Source organism: Hippoglossus hippoglossus, chromosome 7, assembly GCF_009819705.1.
Source record: "Hippoglossus hippoglossus isolate fHipHip1 chromosome 7, fHipHip1.pri, whole genome shotgun sequence".
NCBI lineage: Eukaryota > Metazoa > Chordata > Actinopteri > Pleuronectiformes > Pleuronectidae > Hippoglossus > Hippoglossus hippoglossus.
Genome location: NC_047157.1, coordinates 15,380,036 through 15,401,997, shown reverse-complemented (window position 1 = coordinate 15,401,997; position 21,962 = coordinate 15,380,036). Strand labels below are relative to the sequence as shown.

At 43.0% G+C, this 21,962-nt stretch overlaps 1 protein-coding gene across 1 annotated transcript in view; it reads left to right on the top strand.

Moving 5' to 3' along the window:
- Positions 1–3,329: 3,329 nt before the first annotated feature.
- The window catches only part of arhgef25a (Rho guanine nucleotide exchange factor (GEF) 25a), a 46,831-nt gene continuing 28,198 nt past the window's right edge, over positions 3,330–21,962 (top strand). Inside the window, 2 exon segments of the mRNA XM_034590605.1 lie at positions 3,330–3,925; positions 4,942–5,089. Of these exon segments, the coding sequence (XP_034446496.1) occupies positions 3,830–3,925; positions 4,942–5,089 (244 nt within the window). The 5' untranslated portion in view covers positions 3,330–3,829.

Genomic DNA, 21,962 nt, shown 5'->3' with positions numbered 1-21,962 from the left:
TGATGTCCACACAGTCTTGACCTTGTGCTAATGGGGGGTGTTAGTGATGTGGAAACTTTAAACGAACACAAAGTAGTTGGTGAAAGCAATCCCTGCTCGACTCAAATCTTCACGTCTCCCTTTGCACTTTTTCATTCTTTCACTGCTCTTTCTTTGTGGAATCTAGACGTCTGCCTTAGCTCAATGAAAAGTCAAAAGCTTAAAGGATAATTTGAAAAGGGGATTTAGAGCTGAGGTGGTGGAAAGTAACAGTTTCAACGCAGTTACGCTCAGGGCTTAATTTGTCTTTGTTGCGTTTCCCTGGTGTTTTGAAAGTTTATTAAAGGTGCATTGTTTTCTGACTGCCGACATTCCTTCTGTGTCTGCTATGTCTCTGTGTGACTGAAAGCTCAAATGAACTGGGTGAATTCAGCGAAGCAAAGTGAGCCTTACTAGGACTTGTAGCCTAACTAGGTCTCACTTTGGCACATTTAAATCTTTAAATATATCATAAAATTGGTGCAGAGACAATTTAAATGAGAATAAAATGCAGAATCTAATGTGGCAACCTTATACTGCTGGGCAGGTCTTATAGGCCCCGTACACACATGGTAGTACCATGTGGTTTATGTGATCCAATCACAAGCGGACAGCTCTGAGTCCATGCATTAAGAGCTTCTCAGCCCTATATGCAAATAAACACATACATCATTTTCGCTTGCAAAGAAGTAATGCATGGCGAGAAGCAGCAAGGAGAAGAAGAAGTCAAAAGACACCGTTGACGTCTTCAAGGCAAATCGCTTCTGTTGTTGTCTCTTGAGTGGGCGCTCGTCCAATGTGGCCTGGACAACATTCGCGTTCACACTGCTAATAGAATGTGGACACGTTTGGCCTAGACCACCTCTGAATGGAGTCTGGCGTGATTGGATAGACGTCCGATCTGAGTGCGTTCACACCTGTACTTCGAGCTGACCACTTGTGATCGGATCACAGAAACCGCATGTTAATACCAGATGTGCACGGGGTCACAGAGACTCTCATGGAAGAAGCTGGATCACCCCCGGCCTTGTCTGCGTATGACCAAAACAGGAGAGCGAGTGGATCTCTGGCTGCACTTTGGCTCAGTGGAGGTTAGAAACTCTCAGACACAACTGGAACATTTTCCAGAAACTGACAGCAATTTTATATCATAAAAAAACAAATCCTTGGTTGTACAACTCTATTTTCTCAGAGAGTTATATATAATATATAACTTCTAGATAAAAGAAAAAACATGGAGCATAGTTTCCAGGTGATTTAAAGGCAAATACTCTGTATGTTTCTATAACTTATATTGGTGCCAAAGCTGAACATAATTCCTCAGAGGAACAGCAGCAATGTTCAGTCTCTGACCAAGCGTCCACTTTTTAATCAAAATGATAAAGCTCCTGCGTTATAGATTTTTATTAAATCTTCAAGAAGTCTATGGGAAACACAGTCGTAACTCCCAGTGTCCCAGCATGAGAGAGTTCAAAAAATGTTTTCAGAGACAAAAAGGTGAATGAAGATGTTCAAACTGTAGAGAAAACCCATCCATCCATCCTTCGACCCGTCCATCCATCCATCCATCCGTCCATCCGTCCATTCATCCATCCATCCATCCATCCATCCATCCCTCCATCCATCCATCCATCCATCCATCCATCCATCCAAGTGGCCATGGAACCAATCCCTGCTGAGACTGGGCGAGAGAAGGGGTTCTGGACAGATCACCAGCGTATTGCATGGCCTGTAAAGAAAATGTTAAATTGATTAACAGGGAAAATAATGATTACAGCAAAGACGAAAACTTTTAAACACCTCATGAAGTTGAGCCCACTTTTTAGTTTTGCCGATTCTAGAGGGAGCCTACATGAGCAGCACTACTGGTAAGTCGTCCACCATTTGGTTTCAAACGTAAATATCTCCACAACTATTTGACACATTTCCATAAAAAGGCATTCAGACATTCATGTTGACGTCAGGATGCATTGCGTCCCTTTGGGAATTCTCAAAAGTCTGAGCTGTACTCTGTGTTTGGTGCTGCTAGCAGCTAATAGCATGTTAGCATTGGCACTGTGAGCGTGTTAGCATTCTGACATTTAACCTGCTATTAGTAGCAGAAAAGTATAGGCAGGGCATTTTTGAGTAGAATTACACCACAGTCTTAGCAAATCCTGCAACAATAAACACATTTCTGCAGTTTAGTGTTGAAGAAGTGATTATTCCACAGAGTAATAATGTGTATATACCACTGTGAAGCAGCTTCTACAAGTAGAATTACGTACATGTGCCTTTGTGAAACTGGGTCCACAATAAAAACAAATGGTCCAGAATAAATTGAAACTAAAACGGAAGAAATGAATCAACTGAGAAAGTATTTATGTACATTATAGATACTTTTGTTTCTGCCTATGAAGTCTAATGAAAAAATATCTTATCTATTAAATGACAAATTAGGACTTGGTATTATAAATGTACATGTGTGTTATTCAGTTTTTCCCATGTTGTTCCCAGTTGTAGATTTATGATGAGGGCTCAAGTGCCTCTTCTTACTTCTTTGTTTTCTTTCTGCTGTTGTTCATAACTGTGCAGTCACAGTGTGGATATAAATAACGTAACTTACCTCATTACAGACACATTTGAGTCGTATTTGGGAATTTATTCAAGCAGTTATACTTGCCTAGTGATATAAATATGTCCAGATTTGTAACTCTACATTCTCGATTAAAGTAACACAGGTTTAAAAAAAGAAAATCAAAATCTAGCAGTGCAAGAAGTGTGATCGATGTGTTTTTCTTGAAGGATTACACACACTTTCCATGTGGCCTGCAGCGTTAATCTGTCAGTGAGCAAATAAGCAAAGCTTTTAATCAAATCATTTTAAAAGCAGGCGATCTTTCAAGTGACCACAAACAAACAACACTGCTGTGATCAATCAGTAGAGTTAAAGAAGCTGTGGAAGTTGTGTGCACGATCGATGACAGTGTCTTGAATAGTTGAGCTTCGTGGACTGTGTGTTCATGCCTTATTTGGGGCTGCCCAGTTCACACAATCTGTGTGTCACTGTGTGAGACTTGGCCAAAGATGAAGAGAGACTGTCGGGTGCCAGGATGGGTCAAAGCAAGACCGGAGGAGATAAAGAAAAAAGATTGAGATAGTTTGAGGTTTTCGGGGGAAAGAAAATCCAGGTGGTGAAGACAGAGCAAGAAAACGAAAGGAGAGAGAGAATGATGGAAGGAGGAGAGGTTTTGGGGAGGGGGTGGTGATCCTCTGGAGCCAATGGAGAACAAGAAAGGAGGATTTCAGGGAGGGTAAAGCCCTGAAGGGACAACTCACCGTTCAGCACTCAGAGAGGACAGGGGAGGACTCACCTCACAGAGAGACACATGGAGGATGACAAGGAAGAATGACAAGGAAGAGGACAGATGACTGTGCTCAAGGAGGCCCAAGAAAACCTTCTATCTGTATTTCCAGGAGACGCTCATATTGAGAACACAAGGTGGACGTATTTACTGGACTTAGAGACACTTGCAGCCAACTGTTGTGTGTGTACTGGGAGAGAGAGGAGCTGTGAAGTTCCTGTCCACAAGCAGGAGACTTGCCCCCCGCGTCCAGGATCAGTTCTTCATATGCGTGAGGTTTCCTGTGTACCAGGGTATAGAACAAGGTGGGCTACGGTGGTTCAAGCTCCAAACTGTTGCTCTGTGTGAAGGAGCTAAACACACAACGCAGGACGGACAGGTTGGGAGAGGTTGAGTCAGAATTGGACATCGAAGGCCACAACAGCAGGAGGAGAATAACTTGAGGTTTTGTTTTGGTGTTGTGGACAATGAAGGCTCTGCAGAAGAATCAGGGACGCACCGACCAGATGTTGGGAGCCATGGCTGACGTGCTGACTTCTGTGGCCATGCCCAATCAACAGTGGGTGAGTTGTGAAGCCGTGTTTGTGCGGTCACATGAAAGCTAAATGTCACAAACAAAAGGCAAGCAGCAGATGCATGTGGAAGCATTTTTCCGAGCTCGCAGAGCGTAACGCAACATCATAACACTCGTGCTGAGTTTATTTTAGGTCATAAGTATAACTTGGTCATAAACCTAAAATGGTCAAGCAGGAGAAGCAGAGAGAGGGAGAGTGAAAGAGAGAGAGAGAGGATGGAGGGGTTGCCAGTCTCCGTTCAGTGCTCAGCTGGAATCTTGGATGTTTCCGAAGAGGAAGCAGAGTAGTGGTGATTAAACCATCTGACCATAAATAAAGTCATGCTGGACTGACCCCCCGCTGCAACCCTGCAAATTCATCCTCCTTCTTCCTTCCTCAACTTTTTCTTTATGTTCCTTTCTTCTTTTTCTTTTTGTTCACACATTTCTGCATTGAAACTGTTACAGGTGATTCTTTCTATTTTATCCGCAATTTTAAATGCTTATCTACAAAATCAACATAAAGTCTAGCATATAATTACATTTAATGAACTTGACTGAATTTAAGCACAACACAACAAATGGAAATTGAAAGAGTCAAGGGTCAGAGTGAGTTAAAAGGTCCAAATGTCTGTCTCTTTGAAACTGTTTATCTTGATGAATCATTTCCTCCCTGCCAAATAGTGGTAAAAACCATAGGAGTGATTATAATCTCCCTCCATCTCTGCAGAGGAGCGATAACTCCTTTATAAACCTCTGCTCTGCTGCTGCCAGGCTTTAAATACAGATTGAAACTGTCGTCTGAGAGGCAGCTTTTTTTCAAGCTCTGTGGCAAAAGTTGAACCTCAGTGATTTCCACTGCATTCTTGTTCAGTCTGTAATGGAGGAAGAGGGTAAAGAAAGATGCCGGGAATCGTGGAAACAAAAGCAGCCGCTGGTATGTTTTGTGGTTACGTGACCAAAGGTATACTCTGTACAATATACCATCACTTCCTCCACCGCTGACAAGGGCATCTCTGTGTGTAGCTCTCAGAGGGGGGTGAGGCGGACCTCCCATCAAGCGAGGATGAAAAGGGGCCTGTCCAGGGCCTGTGGGAGCCGGAGGGGCTGGAGTGGGAGCAGCAGGCCGCCGCCACCACCAACACAGAAAACCCAGAGCGGAGAGAAAAAACAGGTAAGACCTGAAAGAGCCGCACCGAGCGTGACAGACCATTTTGTTCAATAAAACTCACAATGCTAGTCCAAACACTGGCTCTGACCAAACCAGTCAGAGCTTAGACACTCACCGAAACACAAACTTTCAGAGTCGGCTTTGATTCTTTGTGTGCAACGTCTCAGATTTCAGCGCAAGTGACATGTAAAACAGCCTGCTCGGCCACTCCATCACTCTGGTGAAAAAAGAAACATAGTAAACAGTGATGATTTCTTTATCCAAGATTCGTGATATAAACAAAAAACATCTTGAATCTATTACCTGCCATGTGAGCTACTGCCCAGGCCTTTCCAGCGAAGTTTCAGCTAAGTCTGCTCTTGCATGTTAGCCACATGTGAGTCAAAACAGGCCTGAGTCCCATCTGCCATATCTGATGGTGGTCATTAGGCAGTAATAACTTCAGGGGAAGTATCAGATGGGAGTCACCTGGGTGTTTACTCTCATTAAACTCCACCCTCCGTATCCTCTATTAGCCCTGATGAGTTGAATTGCTTTGCTGTAATGTAGCATACATAAGTACGTGAGAGAGACTGAGAGTTCTTGTGTGTGTGTGCCTCTTTGCTCGAACACTTTCCAGATGGGGCAAGAAAACATGTTCAGCTGCCGGCCTTCCCCTTCTGACCCAGCACTGTTGCACTTTCTGATTTTTGTTGTGAGAGGGTTGCGTGCGTTGCCATTTTTTCCTTCAGTGGAATAGAACAAAAGGAGCTTTGTCGCTGGCTCAGGGTTTGGGTGAGGGAAAGTGTGTGTGTATACATGAGAGGTTTGCTGGTGTGCACCGTGTGGCCGGACCACTGACTGTTGTGCAGAAAGGTACATGGCGTACACGAGGCGTGTGAGTGAGGCCAGAGGAAGCTGTCAGCGATGCTTATCTGTAATGGTCTTACTAGGATCGGGTGTGCTGCTGAGGTTAATGCTGCCAAATATTATTTTAGCTCACAGCTCAGGGCTCTGAAAAGCAAGAAGAATTCAGGGCCATAAGGATGTTAGGGATGATGACCACAAGGGAGATTGTTTATTTCAATCCCAGACGAGCTCTTCTGTTCAAATGTTTTTGCGTAGCCCAATTTCCTCCGGATGGGAAATTGGATGGAAAAATCTATGAAACACAAGAAAACATCTGAACCCACGACAACAAGATACAGATGATGTTGTGGCCTAAAGTAGAGCTCCACTATAAGTGTTTTAATTTGTTTCCTCTCCATTCAATATTCATATAATCAAATAATGGATCAGGGTTTTAATGTGTGAATGAGCTAATTAGTTTTTATCAGAATCTGTGTATAATGTTAAATACATGAGTGATTTTTTTTTTTTAAATGAAGACATTGAAGAAAAGCATTTGTGCAATGTTGTGCAAAAAAAGCAATGTTGGTGAATTTTAGTAAACTTGTAGTAGAAACTAGATTTGATCAATATTGGCCAAAAGATAGTTATTCCATTGTAATTTTCTCAATAAAGACCTAAATCTCAAACTTTTTTTGACAACGTTTTGAGACAATTTTACATTTTCATTTAAAGTATATATTTATACAAGACAATTACACCATTTAAATAGTTTATTTTACAATAAAAATATATGCAAATTACCATTCTACCACTTAGATGAGGTTATGTGAAACTTTATTGTCCACAATGAGGACAATTTTCTTTTACTTCAGGAAAAACAACGATATAGATTACAAATAAAAACAAACGAGAAAATAGAGTTTACTCACAGACACTTAAATACAGTTCAACAGACCCATTACAAAAATAACATAGAGTTCAGGGCCCCATACTTAATTGTTTTAACAACTTAGGACAAAAGATTACCTGTTTATGGTGGCACATGGCTGTTTAATGGATGGTACGAATCACTTGTTAAGTCTCAAGCTTTCTTTTTGGTATTCACAGCTGTTGCATCTGTTGTTTCCCTATGATTTCCCTGTAGAACCAATGTTAGTTATAAAAAGGTTAATGCTTATCAACCACTAAAAACACAAATACAAATGGCTGCATGGTTTGATTGGCAGAGGACATTTAATTAAAGACGGGGCTCACAGGACTGTAAGTGCAGTCTGGGATCTGCTAGTGGCGTCACACAGGTAACTTCTTGTCTCCACCACGATCAATTATCTTTATTTCCTTATCCCACTTACGTTTAACTCCCCCTCTTACTCAACAATGAACTTTATCACAGTTGGACTTTCTCTTCTCCTCGAATCGTTTTCTTTGCCCTCATTTCACCCTTGTTTTTTTCTCCAGTACCTATGTATCTCCACTCTCCTCAACGCAATGTCCTCAGCAGTGGTATGTTAAACCAGGCCTCCTCCGAGTACACAGAGCTGCTGATCATATTTCTCTCAAATCTCATCTGTCCCCCCCCCCCCCCCCCCCCCCCCCTCTCTTCCCTCGGCTCCTCAGACCCCCGTCTATACTGTTAGCACTCTCGCTCTCCCCAGATGAAATGTGTGTCTGTTGTGTAACACAGATCAGTGATGGATGGCCACGTGTGCCTGAGCACACTGTGTTTTACTATGTTGTCTTTTCCTATAGGTAAAATGCATGAGGCCACAGGAAAACAGGAAACTGCATTGAAGCAGTAACAATAACAGTGCTGTAATCGACACACAACTGCATGAGTACACTGGTACAAACCCACATACACTGTGAATGTCTCTATTTCAATATACACATGCTCACATGCAAGAACATTTGTGAAATATTCTCACTTTTCAATTTCCTCACAAAAATGGTGAAGAATTTAAATTTGTACGTAATTTTCTTCCTGAATCCTCAAATAATTAAAGGATTTCAAACATGGAATATCAGAGACCTGAGCTAACATATAGGGGGAAAACATCCATATGTTCAGAGGGACTATATGAACCCAATGTGGTGGCGTGCATATTTCATCACATTGACCTTATTTATGAGTAGTTGTTCTGTAAACTATGCAGAAAATGCATGCCCTTGTCCATATTGGGGTGTGTGAGAGGCTGAGACTGTGCCATCCAAGGAGAAGTGCTGATCTCTGAGGACCCTGCGACTGAACTGTATGTGTGTGACCTTAAATGGGCAGAGATCCCCCTGAAGTTGCATCATATTGTATAGTAAGTGCCAGAGATTACACAGCCTTACCTCACACAGGTAGATAGTTGTGCGTATATATCTACACAGTTGTAACAGCGTCTACTGAAATGCATGTCAGATGACTCCTTACATCCTGAACTGGGAAATATAACTAGCACCACCAACACAAACTGCAAATGTCTCTTTAATGTATATAAACCCACAGAATACAGTGACAGGACCATGTGGTTATAGAGTTGTCATAAATATCACAAAGTTAAAAGTTTGATCTTCTTCATCAGTTTTTTTCTGACTCTCCTGATGTTTTTGTACACAACGTAAATGACGGATCAGTATTTGTTTTAAATCTGTTATCTGCACCTTTGACCCATCGATCAGGCCCTTTACGAGAAACATTCCCATGAAATAGTGAACGTAACTTCAGGTACGAGAGTTTTTGAATAAGTTAAGGAAATAATATGTAGAAATTCTTCAATAAAAATGACTAAACCCTTGACATATATTTTCTTGACTTGTGTACCTACATTTTCTAAACTGTTTCCAACAACGTTCAAACTCAGAGAAACCCCGAGCTTTTTTTTGGTCGCCTTTTAACTACGTCATATCCACTTTACCTACGCCTTTGTCTGTCTCATAACTTCCTCAAAGGATGTGTGACAAAGGAAACACATTTACTCCTCCCTCCAAGGTTTCTCTGTTTTCTCCCCCTGTTAAAAGAGATGTTTTTGTAATTGCTCCTCACTCTATTAGGGTTAAGGGCAGAATACATCACCCCTTGTTAGGCCCTGGTGTGATTTGTGAATATGGGCTATACACATTTTTTTTCCTTCCACTGTTTGTATTGGTCACTCGTAAAACAACACGATCATTCATTGCCGTTAGTTGCTTAAGGTGAATAAAATTTGAATACAATTCACATCCGTAAACATGATTTGTGTCTGACTCGCCTCAGGTAGAACAACTCCCATGATCCCACGCTTCTTAACACCATCCTCAAACTGGGTCTTTTGGTATTGCTTTGACTAAGAGACCAGTCACCTGTTTACTATCTAAGACTCGCAGAGTCACTGAGTCGTTTCTCTGTCTTCCAGGAAAATAAAAGTCCAGTATTTACTTTCTTTTAGCTCTAGTTTTGGTCACAATCAACTCATGCCTAAGATATGTTGTTTTCTAGCTCCATTGTTCTAGTTGCTAACTGTGTCTCTCTGCTGTTTGGTGATCACACATTAACCCTATTGATTAGCTGCTGCTCACAGATCTATCATAATTAAAAGATCACAGCATCACTGAGTACACATCTTGTCAATGTAATCAAAAGCTTAAATATACATATTGTGTCCATTTAATACAATCTTGTTTTTGTCTAAGGCCGGAGAAGAATGAAGCCAGCTGATTTGGAAAAGAAACATTTGATTCATTAAACTATGAACTGTTTCCTATTTAAGAGCCAACTGCAATACAAGCTAGTACACCCTCTTCCTCCATGAAATTGCCCCTCTTTATTTTTTATGTATATTTTGTCCTGGTTTATTTTGGATGACAGGTTTAATCCTCTCAGCCATAGAGGATACCAGTCTGGAGACTTCACAGATGATTCTTCTCAGCTGCTCTTTGCTGGAGGCTGTTGTTGCTTTCTCTTCCTTTTTAAATCACTCCAAATGTGTTCTATTGGATTCCAGTCAGGAGACATATTTGGTCAGGTCATGTTTTTCCCTCACCTTTTTCTTCTTTAAAAACGTTTGTGATTTTCCAGTGAGTTATAAACTTGCATATAGTTCCATCTAGAAATGTCGTCTTTGCAGTCAGACAGTCCCATATCATTACGCTCCCATGTCCGTGTTTCACGGTCAGTGCTGTGATGTCTTTGCCACGTCTATGCCAGATGTGCTGCACCTCGTCTGATCCAAACAAATTCATTTTGACTTCATTTGAAGAACGTTCTGCCAGAATCTCATCAGGCTTCCTTTTATGGTTCTTTGGCAAAGTATCGTCATGAAGTTTGTGTTGTGTTGCTGCAGTGGTCACAGGTGCGCTCACTTTGAGGTTGTAACTTTGGGGCCAGTATTCGCTGTGTAGTCTATCTATGCCGTCTAGTAATTGTGTGTGTGTGTGTGTGTGTGTGTGTGTGTGTGTGTGTGTGTGTGTGTGTGTGTGTGTGTGTGTGTGTGTGTGCGTTTTGCTTCTGTGCTGGTGATGGCCAGCGGCTGGAGGCATTATGATTTTGTGTGTCTGTCCCATCCTTGTGAACGCGATATCTCAGGAACACCTTGAGGGAATTTCTTCAAATTTGGTATCAAGCTGTCACTTGAACTCACAGATAAACTGGTTAGACTTGGCTGGTCAAAGGTCAAAGGTCAAAGTCGCAGTGGACTCAGAAAACATGTTTTTGTCCTCTTGAACATACTGTCTCAAGTCTACTTCGACCGAATATCTTCAAGTTTGACCAAATGCCACTTGGACTCAAGATGAATTTATTAGATTTCAGTGGTTAAAGGTCAAATGTCAGAGATACCTCATATGAATCTGGAAAAAATTGCATTGGTTGTCAGAGGCAATTCTTTTTTCAAATATACATAAGACCAAATACCCTATATTCCAACTTGAAAATACAATGAAACAGTTTTGAACACTTTAGCAATATTTCACAGGGCTGAACTCAGTTTTGTTGTTGGCTTTACTCTGTCTCTGTTGCCTATTCTACATGAATAATCTGCTTCCAAAACATATTTAATGTGTGTGTTTTTATGCCTCTATGCTGACGGCAGCTGCAGCCATAGTCATTGTACTTGGTTGTCCTTCTGATTGCGAGTTCCACTCTCATAAACGTGATATCACAGGAATGCTATAATGGAATTTCTTCAAATTCAACAGAAACATTCAGTTGCTGGTAAGAGACAAGTGGGATCTTACATTTTTGTCAACACGACTCATCAGGAATGCTTAGAGCAAAATTGATTACATCTGTGGCATCACACCACATGTGTTTGGCCATAACTCAAGAATTTGTATGCTTATTAAAACAAAATACACATCAAAACTTGTATTCAATTCTTTAAAGGTCTTCACTACACGTATTATATGAGCCTGGACAGACACGGGTGTAAAATGAAACTTGGTTGGTGCAGGCAGAGAAGCGTGAGGAGGTAATTCTAGTTTGTAGAGTTAAATTGCAGAGGCTCGTGTTGTGCTTTTAGAGAAATGGGTCAGGCAGGGCTGGCTGGAAGGTGCACATCAGGCAGGTCAGACACCTCACAGGTCACTGCTCCACAGCACAGCTGGCATTTAGTCTGCAGACTGACCTGGAAGGGAGGACGCAGATTATAGAGACAGCAAAACATGTGAGTGCACAGGCAGCAGCACTCACAGCAAAAATCAGGAATACAGATTTGTATTTCCATCCGTTTGTTTGTATGGATTTGCAGCATGATTCCAGCTAATTTAGCGATGGAGCAGAAACAAATCTCTTTTTCTGACGTTTCCCTCAACAGCAAAACCGCTGCTTTCACAAATTATTAATTAAAGATAACACGGCAGTGTCTCTCCATGTGTGGTCCCTAGGTTTGCTTTTGTTTAATTAACGTCTTCTCCTTTGGGTGGCGTTTTTAGCTCAGGATTACGCCTTGAACAAAGTCAGCAGGCCCTGAGTCCCGGTGCTCGCATGCTGCTTCTAGAGCAAGGTTCACAGACCAGGTCCAGAGAGAAAAAGCAATGGAGTGAGGCTGCGGGTCAAGTAGAGGAGGAAAACTCTGACAGCCTCCAGTAACTTCCCCAAAGTGAGAGGACATAGTGTGTGATTGTTTGAACGGAGTGTGTGTGCATGTGTATAGTGTGTATGCTTGTAATTGTGGGCGGTGCATGAGTATTGTGGATGTTTTGAGCAACACGTCTCTGTGGGTGGTGCACCTCCCTTCTGTGTGGTGCAGAGCTCCTGCTGCCTGCAGAGCTGCACTGCATCATGAGGTACAGCAGTGGGAGGTATGGACTTGTACCAACACACACACACACACACACACACACACACACACACACACACACACACACACACACACACACTGGTGTAAGTACCAGTACCAGCACTGTAGTTTAGTCTAATTGGAGAAAAACAGCAGCTCTCAGCAGACCAGTGGGACACAACAGAAGAGAACAGGACAGTTTCTCTGTGACTTCTGCTCCGTGATGGGACACCGGCCAAAAAAGACCTCCCCCTCTCATTGGCTTGTCCAGAATGCCCGTTTTCCTTAATTGGCGTTTAGCTTGGAGATGAGGGGAGGGAGAGAGACAGAAAGAGAGGGACCGGGGGAGAAGGAGTAAGGAACATGAAATCTAAGTGAGCATTTTTTGGCAGGATTTCAGCTGGCTGATGAAGTGAGGAGAGGCTAATGTCAGTGGGGGGGTTGGGGAACACACTGCGAATAAGCAACTGCATATCTGCTGATGTGAGAGTTGCTCTAGCTACAGTATTACTGTGCATGTTCATGTCACATGTATCTATTTCCTTGCTCATCCTATAGCTTAAGTTTAATCGAGCAGTGAACATTGTGTTTATAGTAACTTTCTTCCACTCTTTTGAACGAGCCGCTTTACATCATAGATCATTCTCGAGATTCCACTCTGAACACGCTTCCTAAATGTGACTGAGTGTCTCTGGTGGAAAGATGCATTCTCCCTATTTGGCTCGTTGGCCTCAAATGAAAAACACAGCCATATATCTGCAAGTGTGCAGATCTGCAGACAAGCCTCTAAATCCATCCCAGTGTGAATGTACTTATATAGATTTTTATTTAGCCGTCTGGGCCGCTTTCGACACACCTGCACAAGCATGCGTGTGCAGATGAATCATCTTTAGTGTGACTATGTGACTCGTCAGGGGGATGCAGAGAGGAGGAAGGAGTGAGGGGGAGAGATAAAAGGAGAGAGATGAATGGGAGTTAATGCATGCCTCACCTCAGATCCCCTGCTCCTCCCTTTGAGCCAGGGGAGGAAAATGTTTTCCATATTTCTGCAAGCATCCAGGGCTTTGTACACGAAGCCTCTGTCAATGGCAATTATTCAGGGTGGTTTCATTACACATAAGACACTGATGGTGTTGAATACACAGGCATACGACTGTATCCGTTGTATGTCAGTATGTTCCACAGTGTGATACTATGTATCCCAAAATAAAACAGTTCATTTAATGTTTACATTTGAAACAGCACCTCTGACTGGGCGAACCAACCTTATGCAACAAGTAAAAAATGCCCCCTACTGGGTGTCTGGCAGTAAAACACTTTCCTCTCCCGTGTCTAGTTGGTGTTTTTGAGCAGGCATGTGTTCATTCAGTTGGTAATGCTTTGCCCCCTGGATTCTCATCCGCGTGTCTTTGTTTTGCCTCGATTCGTCTGTTCTGCAGTCAAGTTCGCTGTCTCTCAAACCCACCTTGAATCGTGCTCCCGTGCTTCGACAGTGTTTGTCAGCCATATCAGACAAGTGGAGCCATTCCAGCAGCACAATTCAATATTCCTCTGGTGAATCGCCCCTTCAATCACAGTCGCTTAAGGCATCCATTATGAGAAAAGAAATGGAGGGAGGGAGGGAGGCCAGGAGAGAGAGAGAGAGGGGGGGGGGGGGGGGGGGGGGGGGGGGGGGGGGGGGGGGGGGGGGGGGGGGGGGGGGGGGGGGGGGGGGGGGGGGGGGGGGGGGGGATTGTGATCTATCTGTGTAAGTGTTGCATGTGGCAAATCTGTGTGCGGCCTCCCCCAGAGAATAGATAATGTATCTGTGACTGTGGGGTTTCTCTCTCTGCTGCAGAACTTTCTTCTATTACATGTCACTTTTCTCTGAATATTTTTGAGTGAGGGAAAAGAAACAGATACGAGGAGAGAGAAGAGTCGAATGCAACTGTGTGTGTGTGTGTGAGTGTGCTCTACTTGTGTGGCTAATGGCTGAGGCAGCCCGGCTCGTGTTTGCTCTGACAGTCTCCTGTAGACGACAGAAACATCTTCGACAGCAGTCTGCCACCATCATGTCACTGTGGAGAGATGGATGCTGAAGAGACAGTCCAGAAAAACTATTGAAGCTCTTGACAGTGCACCTGAATTTGCGGTGAATCCAGCGGGGGGGATCCCCTGCTTTGTTCTCACATCAACTTCTCCTTGCTCTCTACAGACTTTATAAAAGGAGGCCAGGCGGATAAAGTCCTGAGAAACTGTGGAGCGTCTCACTCGGACATTTGCGTTCACACGTGGAGAAAATCCAGAGAAACTGCGGAGCCCAGTGCATGTTTGAAAGCAGCATATGCCGTGTTCACGTTGTGAGATGAGATCACTCACTGAGTCATGAGCTCAGCTGCCTCAGGCCTAAGAAATGCTGTTTGTTGGTCAGAAACTAATTGGTCAGGTTTCAGACGGAGCAGCGTCTCATAATAGCGTTCTCGACAACCATTTTCGGTTTCCTCCCTGGTTGTAGTTCCATTCTTAGTTGTTTCCTTGGATAAGTCGTCTCGCTGACATTTCAACACTCTGATTTCAACAGCTGGTGACTCATAGTCTAGTGTTAATTCAGTTTAATATGCTCTGATGCAAAGCACACATCTAAATATGGTAATGCTATGTTGGTCATTACACAACATCTCCAGCTTCTAGGTTCAACACACTGACTTGGAAAAGTGACTTTATAATGATTATGAAAACATTAAGACTGGCAGATTGTGTATTTTGTGTGTTTGATCTCAGTGATGTTTGTTTTTAATCTGTTTCTTTTAAACCCATAGACGTGTTGCGTCAGTGTCACACACATGCAGGCATCATTTTATGGATGAACAGGTGGAAAATCAATAAATAACAGCACCTGTGATGTTTTTTTGGGGAAATATACTTCGAACACAGATTTTGAGATCAGAGTTGGGCAGTATGATAATGTATTCTTAAGGAAGTTTTGCTATAATGTGTATTCCAAGAAGAAGAGGAATTCTTTATTACCTCCGCCAAGGAGGTTTCGTCTGCGTGTGTGTGTTAATTGGGAGGATATCAAAAAGTACTCAACCGATCTCTATGTTAGGGTGGGGCATGACCAAAGTAGGAACCAATTCAATTTTGTTTTGCGAAAAACTGATCGGGGGCTGACCCAGGATTTTTGTTTCACTGATATTGCGAAATAGGGCGTTTTTTAACATTTCCATAATTTAGGGAATAAATCATGGATTTTGATGATCTAATGAATTAAAATGTGGTCTCTTAAGGGGACTGTTAGGCCTTGGTGGAGGTATGGGCTCTAGTTTCAGTGATGAATTTACATATTTTTAATCAACATGACCTACAATATAAAACAAACTTGTCCAGTAATGGATTAAATCATATTTTCTGATGATTATTTAAATTTGGGGATTAGTTTCAGCTAAGCTTGTGAACTGTTCTTTAGCCTATAGGTTAGGCTACACACACACACACACACACACACACACACACACACACACACACACACACACACACACACAGAAAGAATGCCTACATTATGAAACGTGAGAACTCCTTCTCACTCCATGGAAACACTAAGAACAAAAATCAACACTGACCCCCCCCCCCCCCCAGGATGATAAATGAACACAGACGTCAGTATTGGAGAAGCCCCAGCCAGGAAAGCCCACTACGATCCATTTAGTGAACATATGTACACACACGCACACATTCTTCAGAAAGTGTGTAACACGCTGACAGACCGTGGCTCTGACACTGTGGCTGCCTTACTGGAAAGTACATGACACCTCCAACCCAACATGGCCTCCCCTCTGTAAATAGCATTATGCATCATTACAGACGTTACTATTAGCAGGGTCAGCTCTGAGTGGAGAGCATGGCATTTAATCTGCTTTCTGTGCTGGATACCTAAGAGCATGCATGAAGAAGAAAAAATAACAGAAGACGGCGGACGAGAGAGAGAGAGGAAATAAAAGGGAGGAGGGGGGGGGAGAAAACAGCTGAGAGGAGGGGAGAGAAACAGAGGAGAGGAAGAGAGAAAATTGGGGGAGTGGGAACCTTATCCTAGAATAGCCAGCAACTAGAGCTGCAGACTCCACCCTCCTCACCCCTCCCCTTACTATCTCTCTTTCTCTCACTCTCTCCCCCCTCTCTCTCTCTCTCTCTGAAGCAGTCTCCCAGTCTGTCATTTGACCAGGCAGTTCACAGAGGCAAGAGCTCAGCACCATAAAGAAAACAGAGGGACGGGGGCTCATTCAATATCACAATAAGCTTGCTGGAATGTTTCCCTGGCTGTTTATCACCAGCTGAAGAAAAGAAACAACCCTGTGAGTGTGGATTTTTCCTGTTGGCTGCTGCTTTTTTCTTTGCGGACTCTTCCTCTTCTTCTCTGTGTGGATGTGGGCTTTAACTCTGTCTGCAGTCCACTGAGGAGCAGGATCCACCTTCACCCTTTTGGGGGGGATTTACACTTTGAGGAGTGGAACCTCTACTTGGGAGAGGGTGAGCGAGGGAGTCTGAGAGACAGAGAGAGAGAGAGAGAGAGAGGGGGACAGAGGGGGAGTGGGAGAAAGAGAGAGTGCCGGGCCATGCCCACCTCTGCTCATGGTTCACCAGCATGAAAGGGGGCCACCATCACCATCGCCACCACCGAGGCTGTGGCTGCCAACACTTGTTCCGTAAAGTCCTCGCCAAGTGTGGCTGCTGCTATGCCCGAGTCAGAGGTCAGTCTCTCTCTCACACACACACACACACACACACACACACACACACACACACACACACACACACACACACACACACACACACACACACACACCACACACACACCACACACACACACACACACACACACACACACACACACACACACACACACACACACACACACACACACACACACACACACAGTCATTCTGAAGTTTATCTACATTGAGGCTGGAAAAATGCTCTGTGAGTGTTGTGCTGAGTATTGTGTACACTTATCTGTTGACCATACTGAACTGAAGCAAGAAGTGACTCCTCTCTTCTCCTCTCCTCTCTTCTCCTCTCCATTTAATACCTCACTCTTTTTTTCTCCTCCACATTTTCTCAGATGTCCACCCACCTCTCCCTTATCTCTCTTTCCATTCCTTCTGAGCGTGTGCTAATGGTTTAAGTGTAAACCTCGATCCTCTCGCTTGGTCTCCCCGCCTCCAGCTACAGCAACAGATGTGTATCAGACACACATCTGAGCAAGCATATGAAAAAAAAAAAGAAGACGTCCGTCCTTCAGTGTGGAACAGGAAAGAGGACATGAATTACACATTCCTCGCTTTAAGATAGAGAAGGAAAAGTGAGGGAGAGGAAGTGTGTTTGGGTTAGTGTGTGTGTGTGTGTGTGTGATTTGGAAATTGACCATCCTCATCATGATGAGTGGGTGTCAGTTGGGTATGTGCAGCACGTGGATGGATGGAAGACAGGGGGAGAAACATTCCTCTACCCCAAACAGTGTTTTCAGAGAACAAAAACAGCAGTAATCCTCTCTCTCTCTCTCTCTCTCTCTCTCTCTCTCTCTCTCTCTCTCTCTCTCTCTCTATCTCTCTCTCTCGCTGTAATGAAGTGCAGCAGGAATAGCAGCGGTCCATTAGTATAGTGTGGTCGAGTAAAAGCAGCGGGTGGCATATGTAATAACAACGCGCAGTCGTCCACTGCAGGCCGTGTTGCTTGTTTAGAGTTTATACAAAACTCTGGGCTCAGTGTAACATCAAGCTGAGAGCAGGGCGAATCAGAAATCAGATCTCTCTCCGGATACTTCCTGTCTGTCTGTCGCTTTTCCCCCTGTCGCTGTCTCGTGCACACACATGACCCCTGTCACTGTGACTTGCAGTCTAATAGCAGTGTAGGAGTTTGCACTGTGGTGCCACGCTATGTGTTTGTTCCCTTTTACAAGCCTACATCAAAGGGATAAAGTGTGGCCCACCCGCTGAGGCTCTGTACATAGGGGGGCTCATGAAGTAAGCTTTCATATTATTGGCATGCATTGCTGGATGCATACCTCAGATTCCTCCAGCTTAATCTGTTATGTAATGGATATTCTCCTTTTCCATCACCCGCAGCTCCCCGCTGCACCTCCACCATGTTATCATAGAAAATACACGCACACTTAGATCATAATATATAAACATGTGGGAGATGGGAAGAATTAAACATTTCAGGCTATTTAGAGAAATCTCTTTAAACTTATGATAAGAGCGTTTTTTTCCAAATGGATTTCTTTACAAGAAAACTTTTGGTGTATGCATGTGGCTGGTTTTGGTGCAGTATCACAGGCTGGAGTCTCTTGATCTTGCTTTACGATGTTGAACAGGAGAAATATGAGTGCTCTGTTTCCTCTGGAGACGCCACATTATAAAACTACAGTAGTCTCTTAGAGTAACTTAACTCTTAAAGTGAAGCTGTGTAGTCTATAAAGTCTCCTCATACAGCATATAAAGTACGTTTTTATGTTGCTATCACTACTATGCCGTGGAGCTCACATACAGTGCTTTTCTAATTATCCGTAAAGCAGCTTCTATAATTAACCTGACGTCTGGGGGAGAAGGGGCGGCTGGTGGACTTTTTCTTTAATAGCACTTCCTCTTTCTCTCCTTTTTTATCTAATCTCTTTAAAGTTCTGTCTCTTCACTGAGTGACACATCACATTTTTGGTCTTTTCAAACTCATTCACTGAGTCTGCCTGTGTTGGGAAACTTCCAGTGGGAGCACAACCTGCTCTGACACTCAGGACCCGGCTGTTTCTGTTGTGGTGTTGACAGGAAAAACACTGAACACTGAACAATGAAGGTCTGACTTCTCTAGATCAATTCCTCAGCACCTCTGACCGCCAAGGCACAACAGTCCCATTAAATTCAATCAAGCTGTGCCAGATTTCGCAACACTCATAGATATAAGTTCAGCAAACATGCCAGGTTTTTTTTCATCAAGAGCCACAAGTTATTCTGTGGGAAATCTGTGAAAATTGTCAAAAAATCCTACAATGTTCAAGAAAGTGAAAAAACATTCTTGGATCTGCCCCCTGATGTGGATTCGCACCAACATTTTATTAGTTCTTCCCTGACCCATATCACATCCTTCGACCAAGTTTCCTGGTAATCCGTCCAGCAGACGCAGATAAAAACAAAACCTTGAAGCTAAAATGTGTTTTTAATATGCAACACCAGCGAATGCGGTGCCTGGACTGACTGACATTAGACAATCAAGATCAAAATAAAAAATGATGGCTAATTGCGTGAGCTGCCAGATTTCTAATGTGACACCGATATCCGCAGCAAACAAAAAAATTCCCAGGCTGCCTTGCTCTATTTTCTCGGACGTAGCTGTTTACAATGCATCCACACCATTCATTGATTCTAAAAGAAGCCACTCCACCCACACCAGAGGAAATGATAGTGTACTGCGTGATTCATTCCCCTACTCAGGAATAATAACCCTTACTTGTACGCGGCACGGTGACACACAGTGCAGTGTGCCATTACGTGACTCCATCCTGGCTTCATTCACACGCACACTCAGATCAAAACAGGCCCATGTAGCTTTAGGTAAATAAATAGCTAAACTCAATCCCTTCCGCTGCTGTCGGTCAGACTAAATGATGGTCATCAGTTCTGCCTACAGCCGAGGGACTGCAGTGCGCCAGAGAAACAGGTGAATCAGTGGTTTGCAGTGGCACTCCACTGACTCTGCTGCCACACATTTGTTTTTTCACTTCTTAATCAATGTGTATTGAAAGAGGAACCCATAGACATTAGCTAAACATGACGATGTCTGGATGTGTGTGTGTGGGGGGGCTCTGTTTGCTGTGTGTGTGTATGTTTCAGGTTTATTACTTGACAATTGCCAGAAGGTATGACAAAAAGAGGAGATACGACGATATATAAACATGAATGCGGGGAGAAGGGGAGGAGTTATTGATCTGAACTTGACGGAGGAGACCAGAGCGATGGACAGGTGGACAGATGGGTGTAATGAAAGAGAAGAGCATGTATCATTTAGCTCTGATGTAAGAACCGGTCACATCAGCAGATTGGCTGCATGAGGGCCATTAGTGAGGGCAGTTTCCCAGTAAAAGACTGTTGGCGAACCACATAAAAATAGATGGTGTGCCATTGTTTAGTGTCGTCCACAGGGATTTTCCCAGTCCAGGGGGAGGAAATGAAACCTGTGGATTCAACAAATCCCTTCTAATGGGAGGGTTGCACGTGTGTTCAACTTCTTTTTGAGGGTCAAACACAGATTGAGTTCACTTAAAAAAAGCCATTTGCATACTCTGATTGATGACACTGAGAGTGTTTTCCTTATACATACAGTACATAGGCATGATATACCACTGCACTTAAAACCAACTCAATCATTTTCTAAATCACATCTTTACTGCGGAACAGCCTCCCACACAACTTATGGTATTTGGGGTGCACACTGAAGGGAAAGCTGTCACATGTGAATGCAGACTGCCAGAGGAACAGAGAAAACAAAGAAATATAAGGAAAGAGTGTTAGATTGGGCTTCAACAAGGTTGCCAACCCATATAGAAAAATATATATTTTGAATATAAGCCTCTTTGCTGCACATGCTGGTCTGAATTAACTTTTCAAGAGATAAAGGTTAAGCCGTGGTCAAATATTTTTTTGAATTTCGTCTATGAAAACATGTCACATGAAATGAATGGTGATGAATAGAGAACTGCTTCTGAAATCGGTTTATATGCAAAATATACCTTCAAATAAAATTGGCTGCACTGGCATGAAATGAGTTTGAATAATAATGTCTGAAAGAGTGAAGAACATCCATCAATATCAAACTAACAAACTAAGCGCTCTTTCTCAAACGTTTTTGATTTAACATTCATCATTATATTTGAAGCTACGCACATTTTGTGTGAACTTTTAAATACAAACTCTGCTGCCTCTCATCAAAAGGCTTTTCCATATAAGTCAGCAAAGGGAGATTTAGGTTTTAACTTAACAAGAAAGGCTCAATCTGAGCTTCCTTTTCGCTCTCACTCTGTCTCTCTTCTCTCAGCATGCACTTACAGATGTCTCCAGTTTTTTTGGTTGTGAGATTTTCTCAAAATATTCCTGGACCACTCTGTTCCACCGTGCGACAGTAAGCAGCTTTACCTGTGTCTGAGATGACTTAGGAGCAGCTGTAACAGCAGCATAGCAACAAGAACAACTTTTCTATCTATAGACCTAGAATATCCATCTTTTCCCATGATAAGTATCTCAATCTTTCTGTTCCAAATGTCTTCCTCTCTCCGGCCTTCTCTTCCTCTGTATTCTTCTCCAGCCGCCCTGTACATGCATTTTGCATTTATACGTGCTCCCTGTGCATCTGTGAGTGTGTTTATTTGTGGGCATCGGGGGCTGGTGTTGACTCATGCATGCAATGAGTTAGGACAAGGATCCCCCCCAGCAATGACATACACACACACACACACCCCCACATGCATATTTATTTACATGGTTGAATGACAAAGACAGAGAGAACAGACAAAATCAGGGAAAAGATTAAAAAGACCCAATTCAAAGAACATTAAATGGAACCATAAGCGCTGCACACTCTGTTCCCTGCCCATGTGTGTCCATTGGGCATACACACATGTATTTGTATTTGAATACATGCAAGGTGCGTTATGTAATTTTTATATTATATAGTTCAATGAAGAGAGAAACTATCAGCAAATTTTTGCCTACACTTACAGTATATTATGAAGTTGCTGCAATAGATTAGGCCAATAGAACCTTATGTTTATCAACTAGAATGAC